At 37.9% G+C, this 25417-nt stretch overlaps 1 protein-coding gene across 2 annotated transcripts in view; it reads left to right on the forward strand.

Annotated features, from left to right (window-relative positions):
* ITGA1 (integrin subunit alpha 1) overlaps positions 1-25417 on the forward strand; it is a 183202-nt gene that overhangs the window by 92376 nt on the left and 65409 nt on the right. For both annotated transcript variants that reach the window (XM_078066707.1, XM_078066708.1), the window contains exons 7-10: positions 3299-3447; positions 7007-7157; positions 19599-19764; positions 25288-25361. In XM_078066707.1, the coding sequence (XP_077922833.1) occupies positions 3299-3447; positions 7007-7157; positions 19599-19764; positions 25288-25361 (540 nt within the window). The remainder of the gene's footprint in view (positions 1-3298; positions 3448-7006; positions 7158-19598; positions 19765-25287; positions 25362-25417) is intronic.

Consider the following 25417-nt stretch of genomic DNA (forward strand, 5'->3'; position numbering starts at 1 on the left):
AAAGAAGATATTTGGACTTAACCAGAGTTGGAAGTTAGCCAAGTGAGTTAATGGAGGGGAAAAAAGGTTAAAGGAGTTAAAGTTTGCAAGTAAATGATTGTGGTGATGGACCATGAAATCTATGCTAAGTTAAAAAAAAAAAAAAAGTACGATCTCTGAATTAATTGAAAGTCTTGATGTGGTGAAGGAATTGATGAATTAGATATACTAGGTAAATGAGCTGAAATTAATGGTCAGACAGACGAACACTTGAAATTGAGATGGAGGTACTGCAGTTTTTCCTGTTGAGAAGGTCAAGGATAAGACCTTGAGAGTGGACAACATAGGTGACCTAGAGGAAAAAATTACTGAAGATGAGGAAGTCAAAGAAATAAGAGACTAGGCTATTCAATAGATTATCCAAATGAGAGATTAGGGTGTTCAGTAGATTCACCCAAGTAGTAAAATATCCAAGAATAATGACAGGAATGACGGTTTTCAGAGTTCTTTGGTCTCCTGCTTAATCAAATAAAAACAAAGGGAAAGAAAAACAAAGCAACTCTGTAAGATGTCCTGAATGGGTGAGCAATTAACTTCCACAGTAGCATTTATTCATTTTGATACCCAAAAACAGGCATAATGATTATCTAAGTAGCAAAATCATTTTACCTTTATTTACATTGAATATTTATATATGCAAAGACAATGTCAAGCCTTCATGGTTTCCCTTAATAATTATTCAGTTTCTCCCTGAATTATTAATTAAAAGCTATAAAGGTTATTGGGATAATATTTTTAAATCTTTGTGGAGAGTAATAGAGAACTATCCATAACATTTAATTCAGAGAAATAACCTGAATTGGAGTTATGGGTGTGTCCTCATTCATTTTATTATTTTTTGCATAATTAGTTGGTTGTAGCCTACTTTATTTCCAAAGGGACTTCTCGTCATCTTTATTCCAATTATAATAGCACATAATCTTGGAATAGATAGTGAAAGATATGTTCATAGAAGAGCAGGGTTATCCTGGACATGAATTGAGCAGATTGCATGTTCACTCCGCCTATTATGTACTTTATCTTACACTTGAATATGCTTTCTCGTTATTTCTTATTTATCCTATACCCAACTAAGCAACTCTAAGGAAGGATTAATATGTTCTATTTTTAAAATATGATCTGTTTGTTTGTTTGCTTTGCTTTATTATATTCTCCAGTGCATCTCAATTAGGTAGCTAGCTCGTTAAATTCATCAAGTATCAATGATATGATAGCAGCATTTAGTAGAAACTGGCAGGATGATGTGACAGAGAATGCAGGCACTTTAGGGAGGTGTATTTTTGTAGAGAGGAAGTAGAGTGATGGAAAAAGCCCTGGGAGAAGGGACTCACATCTTAGACTAGACCCTTCTCTGCCCCTTCACCATGAGGAATATTTTAAACTTAAATTCCTCATTTATAAAATGTGGTACTAATTTCTGTTACTATAATCTGAATAAATTGGGGAAAATTTTTTTAAAAAGCATTAAAAATATACGATACTACTCTTATTTAAGTATAGTGGCCTTAATTGGTCCACAATGTCTAAAGTACTCTAGAAGGTAGCTCAAAGATGATAAAGATTATTTTAAATTGGAAGGTTCTCCTATTGGTTTCTGAAAATGCCAGAGTATACTTCTGGTTTCCAAGAAGAAAGACACAACTGTGGAAATGTATCTTTAAATCAGACACATAATTAAGCCTGAAGATTTCTGAAAACAGTGACATCTGCAAGGGAGGCTGGAAGGTAGATGCCAATCCCCTCTGCCACTTAGAAATAGGATCAGGGTGCCTGGGTGGCTCAGTTGGTTAAGCGACTGCCTTCAGCTCAGGTCATGATCCTGGAGTCCCGGGATCGAGTCCCGCATCAGGCTCCCTGCTCGGCGGGGAGTCTGCTTCTCCCTCTGACCCTCCCCCCTCTCATGCTCTCTCTCTGTCTCATTCTTTCTCTCTCAAATAAATAAAATCTTTAAAAAATAAAAAAATAAAAAAATAATAAAAAAAAAGAAATAGGATCAGACTTGGAAATAGGATGGGTCTGAAGCAAACATGAGGCAACTTTATCAATGGACAAACTACACAATTGCCTGGGAAAGAAGGCAACCTTGTCTCAAATCGCTTCCCCAACCCAAGAAATGTAGTGCCCAGATTTCTACATTAAAAAGACATTCCTTTGGGTATAGAATTCTCTGAATCTCGAATTTTGAGTAGAGAAAATTAAACAAAAAGTTATCTCCAGTCACAATTCTTGATATAGATTAGTCTATTGGTTCACATCAACATTTAAGGAAAGGTATAGAAAAAGGATAAGAAAAATGGGCATCTCTAGGGGAGAGGGGAGGTATATGGAGCAAGGGAAATCAAATCTGGGGACACTTTACCCTCTATATCATTTTACTCTATGGTGGCTTTGCAGTTAGCTGCCCAAATTATCCAGTCTGTGCAAAGGACAGAGTGAAAGGGAAAGTCAGAAAGAAAGGGAAGACAGATAACATGAAAAGGGATGGTGGGGAGAAGGGCTGGCGTGAGAGAAATGAAGCTACGCCTGAACTAGATAAAGCCTGAAGTGCATATGTGCCCTCCCCAGATACATGCCCCGCTTATTACTCACCCAGCCTCATCTTGTTTCACTTACCCTCACAGCCTGGTCCAGGCTCACTGACTTCCTTTCGGTTCTCAGGACGTCCCTTGCTTTTTGCTCATCTCATCTTCTTTACATACAGATTCCCCTCGTGTGGACCCCATCCTCCCACTCAGCCTCCATTCAGGACAGGTCTCCACCCTCCTTGCACCTTCCAGTCTTAACTTGATTATCACTTCTAAGAGGCTTTCCCTGAGCCTCTTCTGAAGTAGGGCCTTAGGTTCTACTTGCTAAACAGCATTATAGCCCTCTCCACAGTTGAACATGCACTGGAATGATCATGTGTTGAATCTCTCTCTCTCTCTCTCTAGTTTAGAAACTCTGTGAAGGCAGAGAGCATGTCAGTGTGTAGCACCTTCTACCCACCAAGGCCTGCCAGAGTCATCCAGTAGAAACTATTGAAGATATAAACCAATTGTTTGGGAAGTTTAATAGTAGCACTATCATTCTTGTTCTTTGGGCTGTGAATATCCACAAGTGGCAATGGTTATTGCTGTCAAAATAGAAGGATTTGTGTACTGATGAATTTTTAAACTCATCTGAAAGACAAAAAAGTATATCTGATCTACATGTTTAAACTAAAGAAAATTGAAAACGGAACATTGCTAGATGGATAACTCACAGTGGCTTGGTATTTCAGGTTGGAATTGTACAGTATGGAGAAAATGTAACCCATGAGTTCAACCTCAATAAGTATTCATCAACAGAAGAGGTACTTGTTGCAGCAAATAAAATAATCCAGAGAGGTGGCCGCCAGACTATGACAGCCCTTGGAATAGACACAGCCAGGTATGTGGATTAAAAAATAAACCAAAGTAAAAGACTGTGCAAAAATAACTGCTCACAATCAAGCCCTGGAGTGTCGACTGAACATTTACCTTGGCAATATTTAAAGCCATCTTTTTTTTTAAAACTAGATCCCACTGATTAACTAATAGTTATAGGATCAAGTTTTTCTACAATATAGTCTCCCCACCCTTCATATCTTTCCTCTTATTCCAAAGGTTGAAATGATGGAAAAATCAGAAAATTACTGTAGTCTGCTGCATCATGTTCTTGGGTACTAAGACATAATATTAGTGAATATCTTTTCCCTTTGTTCTTTGTCTACAGCTTCTAGGAATCTCATTTAAAAAAAAGGATTAATATTCATTCACTTCTACTCAATATATATTTATATCCTAGTATGTCCATAATTTTACAGTACCTGATTTAGGGTTATTGAAGCTCTCACGTAAGAGTCTTTAAGAGGTCAAATTCAATATTGCTGTATTTGAAATCATTTTCAGTGAAAAGATTAAAAGAAGTTGCAAGAACTTCATCATTTGTGCATTCTTTCTTTCTTCCTTTCTCCAAATTCCCTCTAATTTACATCCCTTCCTTTCTCCTATACCTCCATGGAGAACACATAATCTACTCTGTTTGAACTTCATTCTATGAGAAGCTACAGAACTGTCCTTTGATTACAATGTGAAACAGTTTTTCTATATTTTTCCCAACTACATTCAACTCTTATCTCTTGCTATTTTCTTCCTAAGTTACCTTTAAAGCTAGTAAGGTTCTGAACAAAAACTAAACAATACCAAAATCACAGGAAATCTAATAAATAGTTTGACTAATATTAAGGATCCTTCTGTTAAGTGTCTTCAACTTCTGGACTCTCATCTGATTTTAAAGAGCTAATTAGCCATGCTCTCATTTCACCTGCCTGCTAAGATCAGTATTTTAAGGGGGTTAAAATAGTTAACATGGATATTCCAAAAAATGGGTTGGACATTCAAAAATTTAAAATTTCATGTGCAGCCTTAGACTTGTAAGTGTTAGAGAAGCATGTGGTTCTAGTTATATGGGGCTCAAGAGAAAATAATCACAAACAGATGGGGTAATTTTACATTTACCTGCCTATAGGATCACCAATTTGCATGCACAAAGAGTGCACATGTTGAGGTGTACTGAATGCACCCTCTTAAATAATTGACTAAATGTGACTGCACATTCAAAGTAAATCAAAGTGTTCTTTGAAAGCTCTGAGCCTGTAGGGAGCTGTGTTTTCCAAAGGCAACCACTTAAGAATGAATATTCATCTTTGAAAACTAACTGAAGAAGTATTCTGGCTGCTTTGCTCCTGCATAAATACACTCTAAATTCCATGACCCTATATGGTTTTTGCCTACATGTTTCACAAAGGGTCTAGCTGTCAGACACATAGTTTATTGAGTTTTGTATATAAATAAAACTCAATAATGGTATTACTAAGTATCCTTCTTGTACATTAGTTTTTCACACTGAAGCATATTTTTAATTGTTCTTTATTCCTTTTAAGCAGGGCCAGTTGCAAAAAAATATTTTTCATTTTTTAGAATCCTTTACTTCTATTTTCATTGGATGGTAGTATTTGGGAGTAAAGGGCAATTTGCTGAAGATATTTGAAACAGAAAGAGTGTACTCAAGAGTTCTGCCAGTGGCTACTCTTACATTATATAAAACCAACCCCTGTTTAGATTTACCAGATTTTCTTTAAGAAATGTCTTTTAATCATCTCCATTGGTTGAGGTTCATTCAGTAATGGCCTGGATCTTCAAGAGAATTGGGAAGTCTTGGTGATCCTCTAAGGAGTTAGGACTGCAAAAAGGATAGAATCTTATATGATATCCATGTCTGAACTTCATTTAAAGACTAGCCTTTGGGGCACCTCGGTGGCTCAGTCAGTTGGGCATCTGCCTTTGGCTCAGGTCATGATCCCAGGGTCCTGGGATCGAGTCCCACATTGGGCGCCCTGCTTGGACAGGGAGCCTGCTTCTCCCTCTCCCTCTGTTGCTCCTCCTGCTTGTTCTCTCTCTCTCTCTCAAATAAATAAATAAAATCTTTAAAAAATATATATAATAAAAAAATAAAGACTAGCCTTTAACATCTGTTTTCACCTTTGTTTGTGCATATAAAGTCAGAAAATCTATCTGTGTAGTGTAGAGGGCAGAGATACACAGTTCCCTAGTGGCCAACTTTTTTAAATAGTTTCTTTATTTTGCAAATTGTAAGAAAAATTAAAAATGTAAAAAATAGTACAACAAAATCCTATGTACTCACCAAACAAATCAACAATTGTTAACATCTTGTCGTATTGACATTTAGCACTTTTAAAGGAAAATAAACAGAGATAAAATCCCTTTGCCCACATCACCAGGATCTTTTAGCCTGCTCACAAGATACCCACCATTGTGTATATTTATTGTGTATCTACAGTCAAACTAATGTGTATTGTGCAAACCCTTTGGGAGGTTAGTTTAAGAGAAATGTTTTTTTGGCATATCCCAAACTGCAGCTGTTTGTCCTCATGACCAAAGAAAAATATTGAAATAGACCATTCAGTATAATTATTGCTGCATTTTATACCAAGATCTAAAAAATATTATATGAAATCCTTTCATTGTTTCATTCCTAAGTAAAATGTACTTGACTCCAGAAAGGAAAGTGAGCAAGGGAAAGAACATAATAGAGGGAAAATATGCCTCTGTGTGTGTGTGTGTGTGTGTAGAAGCACAAAACAACAAAAATTGTTAATTTCCCCTCTCTTACATTGCTTTCCATAAATGTTTTTTGAATTAAATAAAAAATTCCTTTCTTTGCAGTTAGGTTATAGCATTTTCCCTTTCTCTCTGTGCCGCTTTCTTCCATCCTACCCCCAGCAGCCTGTGTCCTAAAACCTAGTTCAGACCAAATCTTTCATAGCTACTCCATCCGCTCTTGCCCCCCATAGCCCTGCTCTATCACTGACTCAGACCACAGCCATCAGCAGTCTTTTATTACTATGTCCAATTTTTCCCCCATATCCAAGAGCACTCTCAAGCATTCCAGCCATACAAAATTCTGTTTTCTCCCAGCTCCCCTCCTCAGCTCAGAGGATTTCCATACTGTTCTATAAATGTCAGAATAGATGTGGTGGAAGTGAGGACAAAGCAAAAGCCTCTGCCAAAAGCAGAAGAAAAGAGGAGTGTTTATAGAGAAAGGAGTGGCTGAGCAAGTATTTAAGATCTGACCTTCTCCAGATCTGATGTGTGCTCCAGTCACACCTTCCCTGAGAAGTTTCCAAAGAATGAAATAGTGCTGCCCTTTGTATATGGGATATGTGATGATTAGTAAAATGGTGACCTCTTCATCATCTGGGAGAAATCTAAGACTATTACAAATAATGATCTTCATGCCTCCCAGCTTGAACAGTGGTTGTGAATGTTGACCGTGGAAGGACAGCACTGTTCTAACTAGAGTTGTCAGTGTTTTTCTTTTGTTTATCACTTTGCCTAACCTTGAGGTGGTATTTTATTTGCTTCTCTTTCTTCTGTGATCACTTCAGGAAGGAGGCTTTCACTGAAGCCCGGGGTGCCCGAAGGGGAGTTAAAAAAGTCATGGTAATTGTGACTGATGGGGAATCTCATGACAACCATCGACTGAATAAGGTCATCCAAGACTGTGAGGATGAAAACATTCAGCGGTTTTCCATAGCTGTAAGTACATGGCTAGAGATAGCTTTCAAACTCTGGTGTGAAGACAAGAGGTGTATACATATGATTATTTTATGCAAGTTACACAAATAAGGTTGTAAAGGAGAAATGTCTCCATTTGAAGGTAAACTCTGTGAGGGCAGAATTGGGTCTTGCTCCCTTTGTGTCCTAGGGAAGGAAGGACAAGAGAAAGAAAGAGACAGAAATAAGAAAGAAAAAAGAAGAGCAGAAAAAGAGGAGAAGAGCACCCCCCAGCAGGGGGAAGAATGCTGGAAGGATGGAGGGAGGAATGGAGGAAGGGCAGAAGAGAGGGAGGGAAGGAAGGAGAAAGGAGAAGGTAAGAAGAAAAAAGGAAGGGAGGAAAGAAAGGAAATTGAGGATGTGCTAGTAATAAATTCATTGCCTGGAGAATAGTCCAAGATGGTGGAAGAGTAGGAGACCTTATTTTCATCTGGTCCCAGGAATTCAGCTAGATAGCTATCAAATCATTCTGAACACCGACGAACTCAACCAAATATCTAAGAAAAGAATAGCTGCAACTCTACAAATAGAAAAGTGACCACTTTCTGCAAGAATGACAAGATAGAAAAACTCACCTCAAAAAAGAGAACAAGAGGCAGTGCTGACTGCCAGGGACCTAATCAGTATGGATATAAGTAAGATGTCAGAACTAGAGTTCAGAATAATGATTATAAAGATATCAGATATTAGCTGGGCTTGAAAAAAGTATAGAAGACACTAGAGAATCCCTTTCTGGAGAAATAAAAGAACTAAAATCTAATCAAGTCGAAATCAAAAAGGCTATAATGAGATGCAATAAAAAATGGAGGCTCTAACTGCTAGGATAAATGAGCAAAAGAAAGACTTAGTGATATAGGAGACAAAGTGATGGAGAATAAAGAAGCTGAGAAAAAGAAACAACTACTGGATCACAAGGGGAGAATCTGAGAGATAAGTGATACCATAAAATGAAACAATATTAGAATAATTGGGATCCCAGAAGAAGAGGAAAGAGAGTTGGGGTTTGGGGGGCAGAAGGTATATTGAAGCAAATTATAGCAGAGAACTTCCCTAATCTGGGGAAGGAAACAGGCATTCAAGTCCAGGAGGTACAGAGAACCCCCCTCAAAATGAATAAAAATAGGTCAACACCTCAACATATAATAATGAAACTTGCAAATCTCAGAGACAAGCAGCTCAGGGACAAGAGGTCCATAATCTACAAGGGTAGAAACATCAGACTGGTAGCAGACCTAACCACAAAGGCCTGGGGGCTAGAAGGGACTGGCATGATATATTCAAGTTGCTAAATGAGAAAAATATGCAGCCAAGAATACTGTATCCAGCTAAGCTGTCAATCAAAATAGGAGAGATAAAAAGCTTTCAGGAGAAACAGAAACTAAAAGGATTTGTGATCACTAAACCAGCCCTGCAGGAAATATTAAAGGGGATCCTTTAAGCAAAGAGAGTAACACAGACCAGAAAGGAACAGAGACAGTCTACAGAAACAGGGACTTTACAGGTAATACAATGGCACTAAATTCATATCTTTCAATAGTTACTCTGAATGTAAATGAGCTAAATGTCCCAATCAAAAGACACAGGGTATCAGATTGGATAAAAAAAAATAAGACCCATCAATATGCTGTCTGCAAGAGACTCATTTTATTTTTTATTTTTTTAAAGATTTTATTTATTCATTTGACAGAGAGAGATAGCAAAAGCAGGAACACAAGCAGGGGGAGTGGGAGGGGGAGAAGCAGGCCTCCCGCCGAGCAGGGAGCCTGATGTGGGGCTCGATCCCAGGACCCTGGGATCATGACCTGAGCTGAAGGCAGATGCTTAATGACTGAGCCACACAGGCGGCCCTGCAAGAGACTCATTTTAGACCCAAAGACACCTCCAGACTGAAAGTGAAGGAGTGGAAAACCATTTATCATGCTAATGGACATCAAAAGAAAGCTGGGGTGGCAATCCTTATAGCAGACAAATTAGATTTTAAACTAAAGACTGTAATAAAAGTTGAGGAAGGACACTATATCATAATTAAAGCATCTATCCAACAAGATCTAACAATTGTAAATATTTATGTCCCTAACATGCAAGCAGCCAATTATATAAACCAATTAATAACAAAATTAAAGAAACACATCGATAATAATACAATAATAGTAGGGGACTTTAACACCCCACTCACTGCAATGGACAGATCATCTAAGCAGATCAACAAGGAAACAAGGGCTTTGAATGACACACTGGACTGGATGGACTTCACAGATATATTCACAGCATTCCATCCTAAAGCAACAGAATAGACATTCTTTTTGAGTGCACATGGAACATTCTCCAGAATAGATCACATACTGGGTCACAAATCAGTTCTCAACCAGTACCAAAAGATTGGGATAATTTCCTGCATACTCTCAGACCACAATGCTTTGAAACTAGAACTCAATCACAAGAGGAAAGAACTCAAATACAAGGAGGCTAAGGAGCATCCTTCTAAAGAATGAATGGGTCAACCAGGAAATTAAAGAAGAATTTTAAAAACTCATGGAAACAAATGAAAATGAAAACACAACTGTTCAAAACTTTTGGGATGCAGCAAAGAAGGTCCTAAGAGGGAAGTATATAGTAATACAAGCCTTTCTCTAGAAACAAGAAAGGTCTCAAATACACAACCTAGCCTTACACCTAAAGGAGCTAGAGAAAGAAGAGCAAATAAAGCTTAAATCCAGCAGGAGAAGAGAATTAATAAAGATTAGACCAGAAATCAATGAAATAGTAACCAAAAGAACAGTAGAACAGATCAGATCAACAAAACTAGGAGCTGGTTCTTTGAAAGAATTAATAAGATTGATAAATCCCTGGCCAGACTTATCAAAAAGAAAAGAGAAAGGACCCAAATAAATAAAATCATGAATGAAAGAGAAGATATCACAACCAACACTGAAGAAATATGAACAATTATAAGAACATATTATGAGCAACTATATGCCAACAAATTAGGCAATCTGGAAGAAATAGATGCATTCCTAGAGATATATAAACTACCAAAACTGAAACAGGAAAAAGAGAAAACCTGAACAAACCCATAACCAGCAAGGAAATTGAAGTAGTAATCAAAAATCTCCCAACAAACAAGAGCCCAGGGCCAGATGGCTTCCCAGGGGAATTCTACGAAACATTTAAAGAATTAATACCTATTCTTCTGAAGCAGTTCCAAAAAATAGAAATGGAAGGAAAACTTCCAAACTCTCTCAATGAGGCCAGCATTACCTTTATTCCAAAACCAGACAAGGACCCCACCAAAAAGGAGAATTACAGACCAATATCCCTGATAGACATTGATGCCAAAATCCTCACCTAGATACTAGCCAATAGGATCCAACAGTACATTAAAAGGATTATTCACCATGACCGAGTGGGATTTATTCCTGGGCTGCAAGGTTGGATCAACATCTGCAAATCAATCAACATGATACACTACATGAATAAAAGAAAGGACAAGAGCCATATGATCTTCTCAATAGATGCAGAAAGAGCATTTGACAAAGTACAGTATCCTTTCTTGATTAAAACTCTTCACAGTGTAGGGATAGAGGGAACATGCCTCAATATCATAAAAGCCATATACAAAAAGCCCACAGCAAATATCATTCTCAATGGGGAAAAACTGAGAGCTTTTCCCCTAAGGTCAGGAACATGGCAGGGATGCCCACTCTCCAACATAGTACTAGAAGTCCTAGCCCAAGCAATCAGACAACAAAAAGAAATAAAAGGCATCTAAATCGGCAAAGAAGAAGTCAAACTCTCTTCACAGATGACATGATATTCTATGTGGAAAACCCAAAAGATTCCACCCCCAAATTGCTAGAACTCATGCAGGAATTCAGCAAAGTGGCAGGATATAAAATCAATGCCCAATAATCAGTTGCATTTCTATACACCAACAATGAGACAGAAGAAAGAGAAATTAAGGAGTCGATCCCATTTACAATTGCATCAAAAACCATAAGATACCTAGAAATAAACCTAACCAAAGAGGCAAAGGATCTGTACTGAGAAAACTATAAAATACTCATGAAAGAAATTGAGGAAGACACAAAGAAATGGAAAAACATTCCATGCTCGTGGGTTGGAAGAATAAATATTGTTAAAATATCTATGCTACCTAGAGCAATCTACACATTCAATGCAATCCCTATCAAAATGCCATCAACTTTTTTCACAGAGCTGGAACAAATAATCCTAAAACTTGTATGGAACGAGAAAAGACCCGAATAGCCAGAGGAATGTAGAAAAAGAAAACCAAAGCTGGTGGCATCACAAAGCCGGACTTTCCATTTCCTCCCTACTTCATAGCCCCTAACTGTGCAGCCAGCAGCTCTAAAATGTTTTCTGTAATTGTATTTAAGCTGGACAAGAAGGGAAAAAGGATCAGAGAAGAAATTTCATTTAGTTCCAAGGAAAAGCCTAGCCTGCTATTGATGATATAGAAGATATTACATATAAAGTACTTCAGCTCTTTGTGCGCAAATCTGTATCAATATAAAAGCAATCCATTATTAATAACATTTGTCTCTCAAGATGCAAAAAAAAAAAAAAAATAGAGACAGAGTGCTTTTTACCTCTTAATAGTGATTTGTCTTTTCTAAATCAACTTCTAATAGTTCCATGAACTGAGGTGACTCAATTTCATGGTGCCACCCCATGAAGAGGGACATTTAGAAAAGGAGAAGTAAAAATTCCACCTTTCAAATGGAAATATGGAAAATAATTTAAATTATCATGCATATAGCACTCTGTAACCTACCATAGTCTTTTTTTTTTTTTTCTGTGTCCTAGATACCTTTCTTTGTCCTTTGTGGCACCCCAAAGAGAGCAGGACAACTTTCCTTTTCCCATTTTATGAATGAGGAAGCCAAGGGACACCAGGTTTCATGGCTGTAGGCCACATGACCAAGTCTCCAGATACCCCTTTACTGACCATCTGTACCACTGCCCTGGGCTGTTTTTCCCCAGTTCCCAGTCTCTCTTGCTGCAGCAGATCTCTGGAAGGTGCTGCAGGACTGTCCTAACCTGTTTTCACTCACTTCCCCAGACTTCCAAAGAGCACCACAGTCCTCTCCAGCCCTTGTACCAGAGCAAAAAGACCCAGCACAGAGACACTAAGCGTGTCCCATAATGTCATAATCTTAAACAACAACAAACCCATGGACATTTTCCAAAAGTGAGAAGAAGGGGGAGAGGGTAGAGAAGAGTATATTTTGGAGCTAGAAAGACCTTTGTTCAATTTCTGCCTTTGTGACAGTGGATAAGTCACTTAGTACTCCAAGCTTCAGCTTCTTTATCTGTAAAGATAAAGGGTAAATATTGTTTCTTTCTCTTTCTCTCAGATAAAGAATCAGTGAGATAATGACTGAAAACATCTAGCACCTATTTATTGGTAGACGAGGCAACCAATAAATACTATTTTTCTTAAGGATATTTAACTAGAGGAGTTTACAACCATGAAATAATAAGATCATGGTGCTTTAGAGCTAGAAGGAATCTTAGAGATAAACTGTGTTGCCCCCTTGCACAGAAACCTTCAGAGATTCCCCCATGGACTATCAAACTTTATTTCAGCCTCACTAACAACTGTGTACAGCCTTCATTTCACTCTCAATTCCATAGCATGTGCCCTCTGCCTAGGAGGAGGGTGTCTTCTTAATATAAATTGATTTTTTAAACAAGTCAGGAAGCAAAACTTTCAGAACTGTAAGAGTTTAGCCTAAATTGTTTTTCGACAAAACCTCTTTTATTTACTGTAAGTAAGAATCAGATATTACACATAATGGTTTTTCAGTATTTCATCAGTGAGATTTCCTCCTTTCCTTTCAAAAGTATGATCAGTGAAAGACATCCCACCCCGTTGTAGGAAGGAAAGAAGAGTGATTCATCCCTGATAAACTCCCAGAACACAAAATCGATTCACTGCCTCCCAGGGGCAAGGTGACTGTACTTATTTTATAACCAAGATGACTTGCTTATAAACAAGGCAACTTCTGATTGCAACAATATCCTTTTTTTTCTTCCTTTTCAAATTTTTATTTAAATTCTAGTTAGTTAACATACAGTGCAATGTTGGTTTTAGGAGTAGAATTCAGTGATTCATCACTTACATATAACACCCAGTGCTCATCACAAAGTGCCCTCCTTAATCCCCATCACCCATCTAGCCCATCCCCCACCTACCTCCCTCCATAACCCCTCAATTTGTTCTCTATCTTTAAAAGTCCCTTATGGTTTGTTTCCCTCTCTCTCCCCACCCCATATGTTCATCTGTTTTGTTTCTTAAATTTCACATATGAGTGAAATCATGTAGTATTTGTCTTTCTCGACCTGACCTATTTCACTTAACATAATACACTCTAGCTCCATCCACATTGTTGCAGATGGCAAGATTTCATTCTTTTTGATGGCTGAGTAATATTCCTTTGTGTGTGTGTGTGCCTCATCTTCTTTATCCATTCTGATAAAGTCTTATATCCAAAATCTATAAAGAACTTATCAAACTCAGCACCCAAAACACAAATAATCCCGTTAAGAAATGGCAAAAGACATGAATAGACACTTTTCCAAAGAAGACATCCAGATGGCTAACAGACACATGAAAAGATGTTCAATATCACTCATCATCAGGGAAATACAAATCAAAACCATGATGAGATATCACCACACCACAGAATGGCTAAAATTAACAACACAAGAAACAACAGCTGTTGGTGAGGATGCAGAGAAAGGGGAACCCCTTTGCACTATTGGTGGGAATGCAAACTGATACAGCCACTCTGGAGAACAGTATGGAGGTTCCTCAAAAAGTTAAAAATAGAACTACCCTATAATCCCACAATTGCACTACTAGGTATTTACCCAAAGGATACAAAAATATAGGTTCAAAGTGGTACATACACCCTGATGTTTATAGCAGCATTATCAACAATAGCCAAACTATGGAGAGAGCCCAATGTCCCACAATGTTCTTTTTTATTTGGGATACAGATGTGAAAAATTAAAACACCTCTTATTTCTCTTTTCCCTTGTTGTTACTTCTATAAGTTACCTTTTGCCAATTACTATCAATCCATTATTACCTCTCATTATAATAGTTACTGTAACTATTTTGATCTCTTCTGTGGTTGAGAATAATTCCATAGATCCAGCCTTTACTCGGTGATACTGGCCACAGTTAGAGTCTATGGCTGGTCTTTTCAGTATGCAAAGCCAATATATGCCCAGTTTGTCCCAGACAACTGGATATCAGAAGTGCTATCATTCGTTCAGCTTCCCCACAGAGAATATAGCCTGGCTTTCCAGGTATCACTGTAGCAGGCAATGATCTGAGTAAACCATCAGCAGCATTAACAACGTTAAAAAAACTTCACTGGAAAGCAGATACTGTACTATCAATGAATGACTTCTTAATTTTAAGTGAAGCTTACATCACTTTTACAGGGTATCTGGCTACATATACAGTATTTCTTGTCCTTAAGTCACTATGTTTCCCTTGGTTGGATCCCTAGTTGGTAATTCATACTTTGCCTCCCAACTGGTCAAAAAGGGTTCTCATAATTCCATTAATTTTCCTAGAGAATCATAAAATTATGAGTTCTTTTCCTGTTTTAATCAATGAATTATTGTCAAATTGCTCTTCACATTTTTATAAATAATGTATAGGAAAATTTTACTTCAGCAAGAATTATTTTCCCAATTCATATTTCTTTTCCCCAGTGAAACTTGTATTTTTTAGTTTGCACCGAACTAGGAAATAAGACAGTTATTTTATTTCCTCTCCTTGTGCATTCACACAGAAAGGTTTTAGGCATTTCTGAAGCTCCATTCATGCTTCACATGGATCAAATATACCTGGGGGTCTGCCCCTATTGCCACCTGGGCTGTTCCTCCTACTCAATTTTTTTTTTTACTCACCATTTGATCCTGAACACCACAAAGATGTGTTTTGGGGGAGACAATACCCCAAACTAACTGAGTATTGAAAATTTAAGCACTCTATGATAAAACTGCAAACATGACCCATTAAACTCTCAGACTTGGTGAGGGTCCTAAACTGGTATGTATTCTACATGGTCTGTATTCTGTCACTTGAGGATACTAGACATTGCCAGCAGGAGCCTGTTTTACATTCATATTCTAATCTTAGATGATAATGGCTGGGATTATAATGACTGTGAAATGTGTATCATTTACAGCATTCAAATGAAAATAAGAGAAATTAGAAAGTATCTTAGCATTTCATTCATTTGCACACAAAAGGCACTATAGTACATGTAAATGAATTGTACACTTTACATTTGACACATCTGCCTCAAGGGAACTTCAATTCTGGATGTCTACTTGAGGTAAATATTAACAGAATACCAAATGCCTGGGCTTGACATATTTATATAAAGTGAAACAGAAGTAATTTACAAATGTTATTTTGTATTTCTTCTCACTCATAGAAAATGATGTTTCTGCAAGCACCAGATCCTTGGGTGAAGGATCAGAATACATTTCTGTTTTCATTTTTTATTCTTTAATACAAAATAGTTCAAACTGGATACAAGTCACAGTACTTCCTGGGAATTTTTTCCTTCTTATATTTTCTTCTAAATATATACTCTCATGTTCCATTTATGTTTTATTTTTATTATTTATGTAGTCACTTGGACATTTTCCCCATTGAACTTTATCCAATTGTCTCTGTCTGTCACATAGAGCACTAAATACCTGATAACGTTTACATCACAACTAAGAACCTCAACCGTGCATGGTCCAAACATCTTTACAATTTTTATGTGTATTTTCAAATTCATCACTTTATAAGTGAAATGGAAGTTAACATGTCAATGCAATAGTGAATCTAGAATATGTTCAATAGGGACTAAGGGGGAAAGATGGTGACTTTCCATCCAAAGATATCATATAACTTATAGGATAAATTAGGTAAAATAGTGGGGACTCAGAGGGCTTCACATGATGTAGAATTTGTATGAATCTAAAAGAAATCCATACGTAGCAAAACTGCTGACCAAAAGGAACCTAACAGTGTGTGAGAAGAATACCAGGTATAGAGTGAGGTGTGGAGCAAGACCCCAGTGATCCCGAAACGGACACACAGGTGTGATGGAGGCTCTGGAGGCTGGAGACTCTCTCCCACCTTTTCCATGCTTTCTTTGGGGCATGTCCATCTAGATGTGGGGAAATACTCAACTATAAGAAGATCATCTTAATTGTTTTTAAGTACAAGAGAGAATTTGTTCAAGGCAATAAAAGCAAGTGGCCCTTGGATTTTCCCTCCCTTATCTGGACAATTCTCTACATTCATTTCCATTAATTCTCTTCCACCATCAAGTAGCTAAAGTGGGAAAAGCACCAGTGGTCTCTGTTCAAATATAAACCATTTCTGATGGTTGACATTTGCTTTTCAGCCAAGTAGACAGGATCTGAGTTTTTGTGTTCTCGTGCAATTCTGCAAACTCCTGGTATTGACCTTCTTACCGGTATCTGGACAAGTAGTAGAGAGTTAGTTTCAAAAATCAAAAAGCTACCGAAATAGTGTACCGATTTCCTAAATTGTTCACTTTTTCAAAGTAACACAAAGTTCTTCATAAACATTAGGGCATGTGCCTCATGAACACATTTTATAGGTAGACACAGAGCTAAACGAGAGACAAGGGCCTCGATGAAGACCTGTGTGTGCAGATAGGTGGTATTGCTCGGGACTCCTCCCAGGTATTCTGTGGGAATGGGGTGGGTGTGAGTGAAGCAAGGGGAAGGAACAGGAGTCAATCCCCCAGCACCTTGACACTAGGAAGGAAAACTCCAAGGCTGCCATCTGCACTGCCTGCCTGACTAGCTGGCATACAACTCCTATGCTCACATTAACGTTTAGTGTACGTTTTAATGACTCAGTTACTAATCTAAACCCTCATACATTTTATAATACAAATGAACAAGTATATGGTAGATCCTAAATAGCAATACCTAAAACAGTAATTGCAGCTTTTTTCTAACTATAAGTAAAAATTGTACCCTTCTTAATAAAAATATCAGTTTTAAAATCTACCATTTTGAATCTGACATTTAAAAAATGCATGCAGATGCCTAGAACAGGCAGCTGAAGGAGAGTGGGCCCGAGATGGGTGCTCAGAGAAGGAGAGGCAGGGGTGCGTGGCCAGAAGACCCAGTGAGGATGAGGACCAGGACTGCCTGGCACCTCCACCTGTGCCGGCCCACCCATGTGTCCAGGATCCACCCAGTCCACAATGCTGAACTGCATCTGGGGACTATGGCAGGTCTATGTTGCAATGGGACTTTGAAGGCACCCTAGAGTCTCAGTTTAACGATGCTAGACAAATCTATGTCTATGATTTAGAAATGGAAAGGGAAGCTAGAAATTTCTGGTATCTTCATGGTCACTGGAGGTCATGATTTTTCTTGTCCCCAAGGAGTAGGATATTCTAAAAATCAAGCAATAGCACAGAGCTCAAAATCTTACCTTTGTTTTTTTGGATTCCAGGAGCATAGAATTGAATTAATCGTGATCCTTGGTTTAGGAGACTTCATCATTTGTGAAAGCATGGCCCACTTTATAGGTTTCTATGTTTATTATTGTACCTCTATACATATTTTAAGTATCCAGTATAAGCATCTATGGGCCTGACCACATTCACCACCTGGAGTCCTCTACCTGATAACCATCAGCCCAAATCCTATACTCATCTCTTGCTCTCTTTTTCTAATCTCTTGGTAGCTATACGTATCTTTAAAAAATTCTAAAAGTCTTCCTTTTATTTAACTTTATAAAAAGGGTGTCGTGCTGTATATAGTATTTTGAAACTTTTAAAATTAATATTGCTAAGATTCATCCATATTATTACAAGCCATCATAGTTCATTTTTTTAATTAAAGTAACACATACAGTGAAATGCAAAATTTCAGTGTGAAAATTGTGTACAAAGTGAACAAACTGATGAGTTTAGATAATTGCATACACCCATGTAACTGATACGTCAATCAAGATATAGAACATTTCCATCACCCCCAGAAAGTTCCCTATACTTTCATTTTTTTAATACTCACTTCTGTAGTAACTGCTGGTGTGACTTACACCACCACAGCTTAAGTTGCCTATTCTATTTTATGTAAATGAAATCATATAATATATACTCTTTTGTGTCTAACTTTTCACTCAACATAATGATTGGCCATGATATATTGTGCATCAGTCATTCATTCTCTTATTATACATTGTATGCATCTACCACAATTTGTTCCATACTTTACATGGACATTTGGATTGTTTCCAGTTTGGGTGCATCTATCCAATGGAATCCTACTAGCAATAAAAAAAGACTGAACTTCTGATACATGGGGCAACATGAATGACTCTCAGAAGCATTATGCAAATGAAAGGAGTCAGACACAAAAGGCTACATGCTATATGAATTCATAAATATGGGCGCCTGGGTGGCTCAGTTGGTTAAGCGACTGCCTTCGGCTCAGGTCATGATCCTGGAGTTCCGGGATTGAGTCCCGCATCGGGCTCCCTGCTCAGCGGGGAGTCTGCTTCTCCCTCTGACCCTCCTCCCTCTCATGCTCTCTGTCTCTCATTCTCTGTCTCTCAAATAAATAAATAAAATCTTTAAAAAAAAAAAAAAAGAATTGTATACCTAGAAAGGGTGAGTTTTACTGTATATAAATTAAATCTCAATAAACCTTACCTTAAAATATAAAATAGATGTTTGAGAAAACCTGCTAATACATCTAAATAATTATGGTGAACTATAACAGATAATTCCTGCCTCTCTCTCTACTCTATAAAAAAGGGTGGGTAGGGGGTGTCCCTGTCTTGAGCATTTGGTTTCAAACAGGAAGGTCCCAATTGTTTATTTTCTAGATTGCCAAGTTAGATTACCATTTAGTTTAATATCTGTTTAAAAAATATATATGTGGGACTGGCTCTTGGTAAGATTATCAGGAAGAACTGCCTATTCAAGATCAAGTAACTCACTTGCTAATTGTTTTTGCCAGCAAATGGGGGTGGCATGGGCTGGAATAATAGCAGAGACATTCAGAAACTATAACTTACTTTTGAACTGTCAGACTTTAAAGATAGAGCTGTTCATAAACAGGGACACAGGAATGCAAGAGAAGAAACTTTCACAAACATACAAGATTGCCCTTTATATTTTCCTACACCAATTACAGTATATAACAGTTAATATTAGGGAATCTACATATACTGAAGATTGTTCTTCCAAGAATGTGGAAGTACATAAAAATTGCATTGAATTAATATACTATATACCTCTCTTGTTTATTGACAAAATGCTTGGGATCCTTATTTAACACATAGAATTTAAAATATATTCTTGCCATTTTGTCGTGTCTTAGATTCTTGGGAGCTATAACAGAGGAAATTTAAGCACTGAAAAATTTGTGGAAGAAATAAAATCAATTGCAAGTGAACCCACTGAAAAGCATTTCTTCAACGTCTCTGATGAATTGGCTCTAGTCACTATTGTTGAAGCTCTGGGAGAAAGAATATTTGCCTTGGAAGGTATGACTAGTTCTTGTAATCCTGTATGTTCTGTCTACAATGCAAAGTCAATGTAATGGGTTTTTGGTATTTATTCCTACTACTACATGGGTCGTGCACTTTTACTGTGTACAATAGCCAGCATGGAACAGTGCCCTTTTATGTAAATCTTTCCCTGAGATGGCTATCTCACATAGCACCGCGTCTGTCGGCAGCTCTCTTTGTAAGGATGTGGGGGTTGAAGGAAGGCAATGGTCAGTGTACACTCACCAGAACAAAAATGTGCCTCCGTGTGTTAGTCCTTTTCTGTGACACGGGTTTAGAAAATGGAGACACTAGCTCAACTTTTCCTTTTTAATTTGTTTATGTTATTTTGGGCTTCTATGGAACTGTTCTTGTTTGCAATAACTTCGTTGTTCATTTATTTTCTCCTATTTTGCTTCTTGCCCACTTTAAAGGTTTTTATGGAACTCTGTCTCAACTCCCATGACAGTAAAACATTGGTTCACTATATTTGTCTAAGTCATAATTCTTTTTTGTAGATTTTTTTTCTTTGATTTTGCAATGACGATTGGCTACTGAGGATAATGAGTCATGGCATTCCTTCCTCTGCCTTTGGTAGATGTCAAGTAACAAATTACTTTGAAACTAGCCTTTGCCTGACAAAAAAAAATAAGTCTTTGGAATTGTTATGCCAGGAAAACTGAAAAAAAGCCTCTTTCTTCATGTTCTCTGATAACTGGAGCCTAAGAGAGCATGCCTCTTTCCCTTTTTCCAGAGAGTTCTACTCTTATGCCTCATCCGAACCCAATGGACCCTGTCCTTGTGAGGACACACGGAAGGACTGTTGTTTTGCGTCTTAAACACAGAAATTTAAAAGCACATTCTCAGTCACCCTGATATGACCTGATAATGGGAAACAGAAAGATAAAATGAGAAAGAGACATAAATAAAGCAAAGTAGACCACTTTGAGCATCAAATGACCAGGAAAATGCAAAAAAGTGACTAATGACAGAATATTAAAATGTATAGAAAGGAAAGAGTCACGAGGCATAGCATATTTATTATCATGGGTCACTAAAGGGGAATAAAATAGGCCACCCCAAAATATGTCACTTTGGCATGTAGATTATTTTGAGCTGAAGGCAATCAAGACCCAGCAGACTCAGGAAAAACTTTAACTTCTTCCTTAACTACCTAAAAGAATTTATACAGGGGGCCTGGCCGAGAAAAAGAGCTATAACCAAGGATAACTTTTTAATCTGAAAGACCTGTCTGCATGGCAGGGCAAACTTCTAATTACCAAACATCTGTTCTTCTTATGTCCATTGAACTGCCCTCCTCCCTTTGCAGCCCCTGGCTCCTCTCCCAATCCTTAGGTCAGGATGGCATATAAGCTTCAATTGCCCTCACTTGACCTTCAGTCTCATATTTTGGGGGGTCCCATATGAAATTAAATTTGTTTTTCTCCTGATAATCTGTTTTAGGTCAAGTTAATTATTAAACCAGCCAAGGAACCTGGAAGGGAGGAAGGGAAAATTTTTCCACTCCTGCATGACCCAGTGCACATGCTAATATGTAGAAAAATCAAACAGAATTTCACAAAATTACTCTTATTATGTATAAAGCATTCTGATAGTTTCTCATTTTCGTTCTCTCTTCTTTTTCAATTAAAAAAATGCTGGTGGTGACTCACCCTGATGATTTCATGACCCATAAGTGACAGATCTGGTTTAGATTTGATGAGCAGCTACAGCCCATGCAGACTTCATTTCTCTGCTTCCCTTTTGCCGTAGCCGCCCTGTGCCTTTAGAAACAGAACACTTGAATTACTTATCCATCTGAAGTCGCAGCTGCTTCTAGAGAACTTGGCTATCCTGCATTCTGTACGCAAGTCACTTTTAAGTGGCTTTGGTCTCACAGTAGCTATCCCAGTGTCATTTACTAATAGGCCAGACCATAAGCTTCACTGGCCTCAAGGAAATATACAAAGTTTTCCAAGTCATTGTGTACTTTTAATTTTTAATAATGTGATAAGTCAATAATGTGATCTATGATATGATAAAACAATCTGTAAAGACCATTTAAATGAAAATGACTTAGTTACATTAGATAAGCACAATACAGTTTCAATTTTAAACCTCATCTTAAGCAAGCAAATAAATATAACCTTACAAAACTTGTAGAATGAAGCCTGTATCAGTGGTTGTGGGAAGAGGAGCCCAGTTTGCCTTAAATGACATTTTTGTGTTGCTTCTAAACTATCTACACCATTAGTTAAAGATTACACGTTGGAATGCCCCGAAACTATAAGAAGTCTGTATATTTAAAAGCAAAATTATTTTTTAAATGTCCTCAGATTAAAATGTCTCCCGCATCTTTATTGCTACACTTTGAGGCCTAACCAAACGCAGTGTTTTGACTAGCCTATTTAGGATTTTCTTCATAATGACAGCAGAAAGGCCTTCATTTCCTTGTTACTTGAGAAGTTTCCACTTCCTATCAACATTTATCTTTAGATGGTAAATAGCAGCGATTATGAAATTCCTGTTTGCCACGGACTGCGCCACCTAGTGATGAGAACACGCCACCAACTTGCCCAATCAAAGATCAGAAAACCGTCTGTCTCCCTTTCCCAGCATGTTGGGGAAAATGCTGAAATTCCTAACCAGACGCCAAGCAGTGGGGAGAGTGGTTATCTCAGTACTCATGAAGAGTCCTGGGAGAAGTTGACAGCAAGAAGTTCAGAGATGTGCAAAGGGCTATTACCATGAGGACAGTTCAGCAGGTGGAATGTCACATAACTCCCTTCCCTCTGTTCTCCGCTGTAAGCAGAACAGCAGGAAGAGAAAGTACTGGAAATATGCAGGGTTTTGCTGCTGCGCTCTTACAGTTGGCCTTGAAAAGATAAATAAAAAGACACCATAAAGCATTGTGGACTTAAAAACTTAAAGTGTACTTCAGTCATTTAAATTAGAGGATAATTCATACGTGAAATTAAAATGATACATTTGAATTCTTGATTGATATCCCCATTTAACCTAGTCCTAAAAAAAGGCAATCACTGATGTATTTGTTAACAAATTTATGACAGCAAATAGCTAGTAAATAAGTGTGATTTCACAAGTTTAATTATTCTCATGCCTCAATGAGAGGGCAGACTGACTCTTAAAATTATGCACTATTTTTAACTTATTTGCAAAACCAGATAAATCAGTAACTCCCTACTTAAAGTAAATGAATCAACATTCCCGCAATCCCCTTAGGAGGTTGTGGCTTTGGGTTGGTGAATATTTTGAGAGTAGCACATTTTCCATGGAATGCTCTGGATTATCTCTGTATTTCAGTAAAGAGCCTAAAAATGGGTATAGAATCTTGCCCATAGAAATCCTCGTTAAAAAATTTTCAGATTCAGGGAGCTCTTAGAAAGATAAAAAGACCTGATGCTTGCTACTGAACCTCATTACAGACCATTGACTTAAAAAAATGGGTACAGATTCTTTTTTTTATTTAATTTTATTATGTTATGTTAATCACCATACATTACATCATTAGTTTTTGATGTAGTGTTCCATGATTCATTGTTTGCGTATAACACCTAGTGCTCCATTCAGTACGTGCCCTCTTTAATACCCATCACAGGGCTATCACCACCAATCCCCCCACCCCCCTCCCCTCTAGAACCCTCAGTTTGTTTCTCAGAGTCCGTAGTCTCTCATGGTTCGTCTCCCCCTCCGATTTCCCCCCCTTCATTTTTCCCTTCCTACTATCTTCTTTTTTTTTTTTTAACATATAATGTATTATTTGTCTCAGAGGTACAGGTCTATGATTCAACAGTCTTACACAATTCACAGCGCTCACCATAGCACATACCCTCTCCAATGTCTATCACCCAGCCACCCCATCCCTCCCACCCCCCACCACTCCAGCAACCCTCACTTTGTTTCCTGAGATTAAGAATTCCTCATATCAGTGAGATCATATGATACATGTCTTTCTCTGATTGACTTATTTCGCTTAGCATAATACCCTCTGGTTCCATCCATGTCATTGAAAATGGCAAGATTTGGGTTTTTTTTAATGGCTGCATAATATTCCATTGTATATATATACCACATCTTCTTTATCCATTCATCTGTTGATGGACATCTTGGCTCTTTCCATAGTTTGGCTATTGTGGACATTGCTGCTATAAACATTGGGGTGCACATACGCCTTTGGATCACTACATTTGTATCTTTGGGGTAAATACCTAGTAGGGCAATTGCTGGGTTGCACGGTAGCTCTATTGTCAACTTTTTGAGGAACCTCCATACTGTTTTCCAGAGTGGCTGCACCAGCTTGCATTCCCACCAACAGTGTAGGAGGGTTCCCTTTTCTCCGCATCCTCGCCAACATCTGTTGTTTCCTGACTTGTTAATTTTAGCCATTCTGACTGGTGTGAGGTGGTATCTCATTGAGGTTTTGATTTGGATTTCCCTGATGCCAAGCGATGTTGAGCACTTTTTCATGTGTCTGTTGGCCATTTGGATGTCTTCTTTGGAAAAATGTCTGTTCATGTCTTCTGCCCATTTCTTGATTGGATTATTTGTTCTTTGGGTGTTGAGTTTGATAAGTTCTTTATAAATTTTGGATTATAGCCCCTTATCTGATATGTCATTTACAAATATCTTCTCCCTTTCTGTCGGTTGTCTTTTGGTTTTGTTGACTGTTTCCTTTGCTGTGCAAAAGCTTTTTATCTTGATTAAATCCCAATAGTTCATTTTTGCCCTTGCTTCCCTTGTCTTTGGCGATGTTTCTAGGAAGAAGTTGCTGTGGCTGAGGTTGAAGAGGTTGCTGCCTGTGTTCTCCTCTAGGATTTTGATGGACTCCTGTCTCACATTTAGGTCTTTCAAAAAATGGGTACAGATTCTTAAAAAAATATGTGATTTTATGGCATGTGACCTAGAGCCCGTCAAAAAGTTCCTCCCAATTTGTGAGTGATACCTACCACCAGAAATTAGAGCAAATACAAACCCAGAACCCCTCACCCTTTATCAAATAATGGAATTCTGAGAGGATCTATAGCTGGAAATACAGGTGGGGCTGGTAGAGTCAAGAAACCTCTTTAGATATGTGAATAAAATTATTTCAGCCCTCTAACATAGCAGGTAAGTTTAGCCTAATGTCTGAGCAGGATTCCCATGGTGTGAGGGGAAGACAGAGATTTTCAACCTCAGTACTTTCAACTTTAACCCCCTGGATCCAAAGTGCCATATCATCCACAGGCATCCACAGTGTAAGAACAGAAGCATGAATGGAGATTTCTCAACTTCTCCAGCAAGGGTGGGGAAGCCATCAGTCAAGAATTTAGACATGGCCCTTCTGCTAACCTTCTCTGTCCTCCACCCAGCCCTACCTAGGAATTTTGGGTTGAGAAATGTGTGGCTGAACATACTCAAAAGATGTTGGAAATTCTGGTTGGTAAAGAGCCCAGACTGTAATTGGCCTCTGTCTTCTCCAAATCAACAGTGTGCTAACAGGCATTTATGTTTCTGTTATAGCTACAGCTGACCAGTCAGCAGCTTCATTTGAAATGGAAATGTCTCAGACTGGCTTCAGTGCTCATTATTCACAGGTACATTGACCACTTGGTAGAAAATGAAGTATCTTTTTTTTTTTAAGGTTTCCACT

This window comes from Halichoerus grypus, chromosome 2, assembly GCF_964656455.1.
Source record: "Halichoerus grypus chromosome 2, mHalGry1.hap1.1, whole genome shotgun sequence".
NCBI classification, from domain to species: domain Eukaryota; kingdom Metazoa; phylum Chordata; class Mammalia; order Carnivora; family Phocidae; genus Halichoerus; species Halichoerus grypus.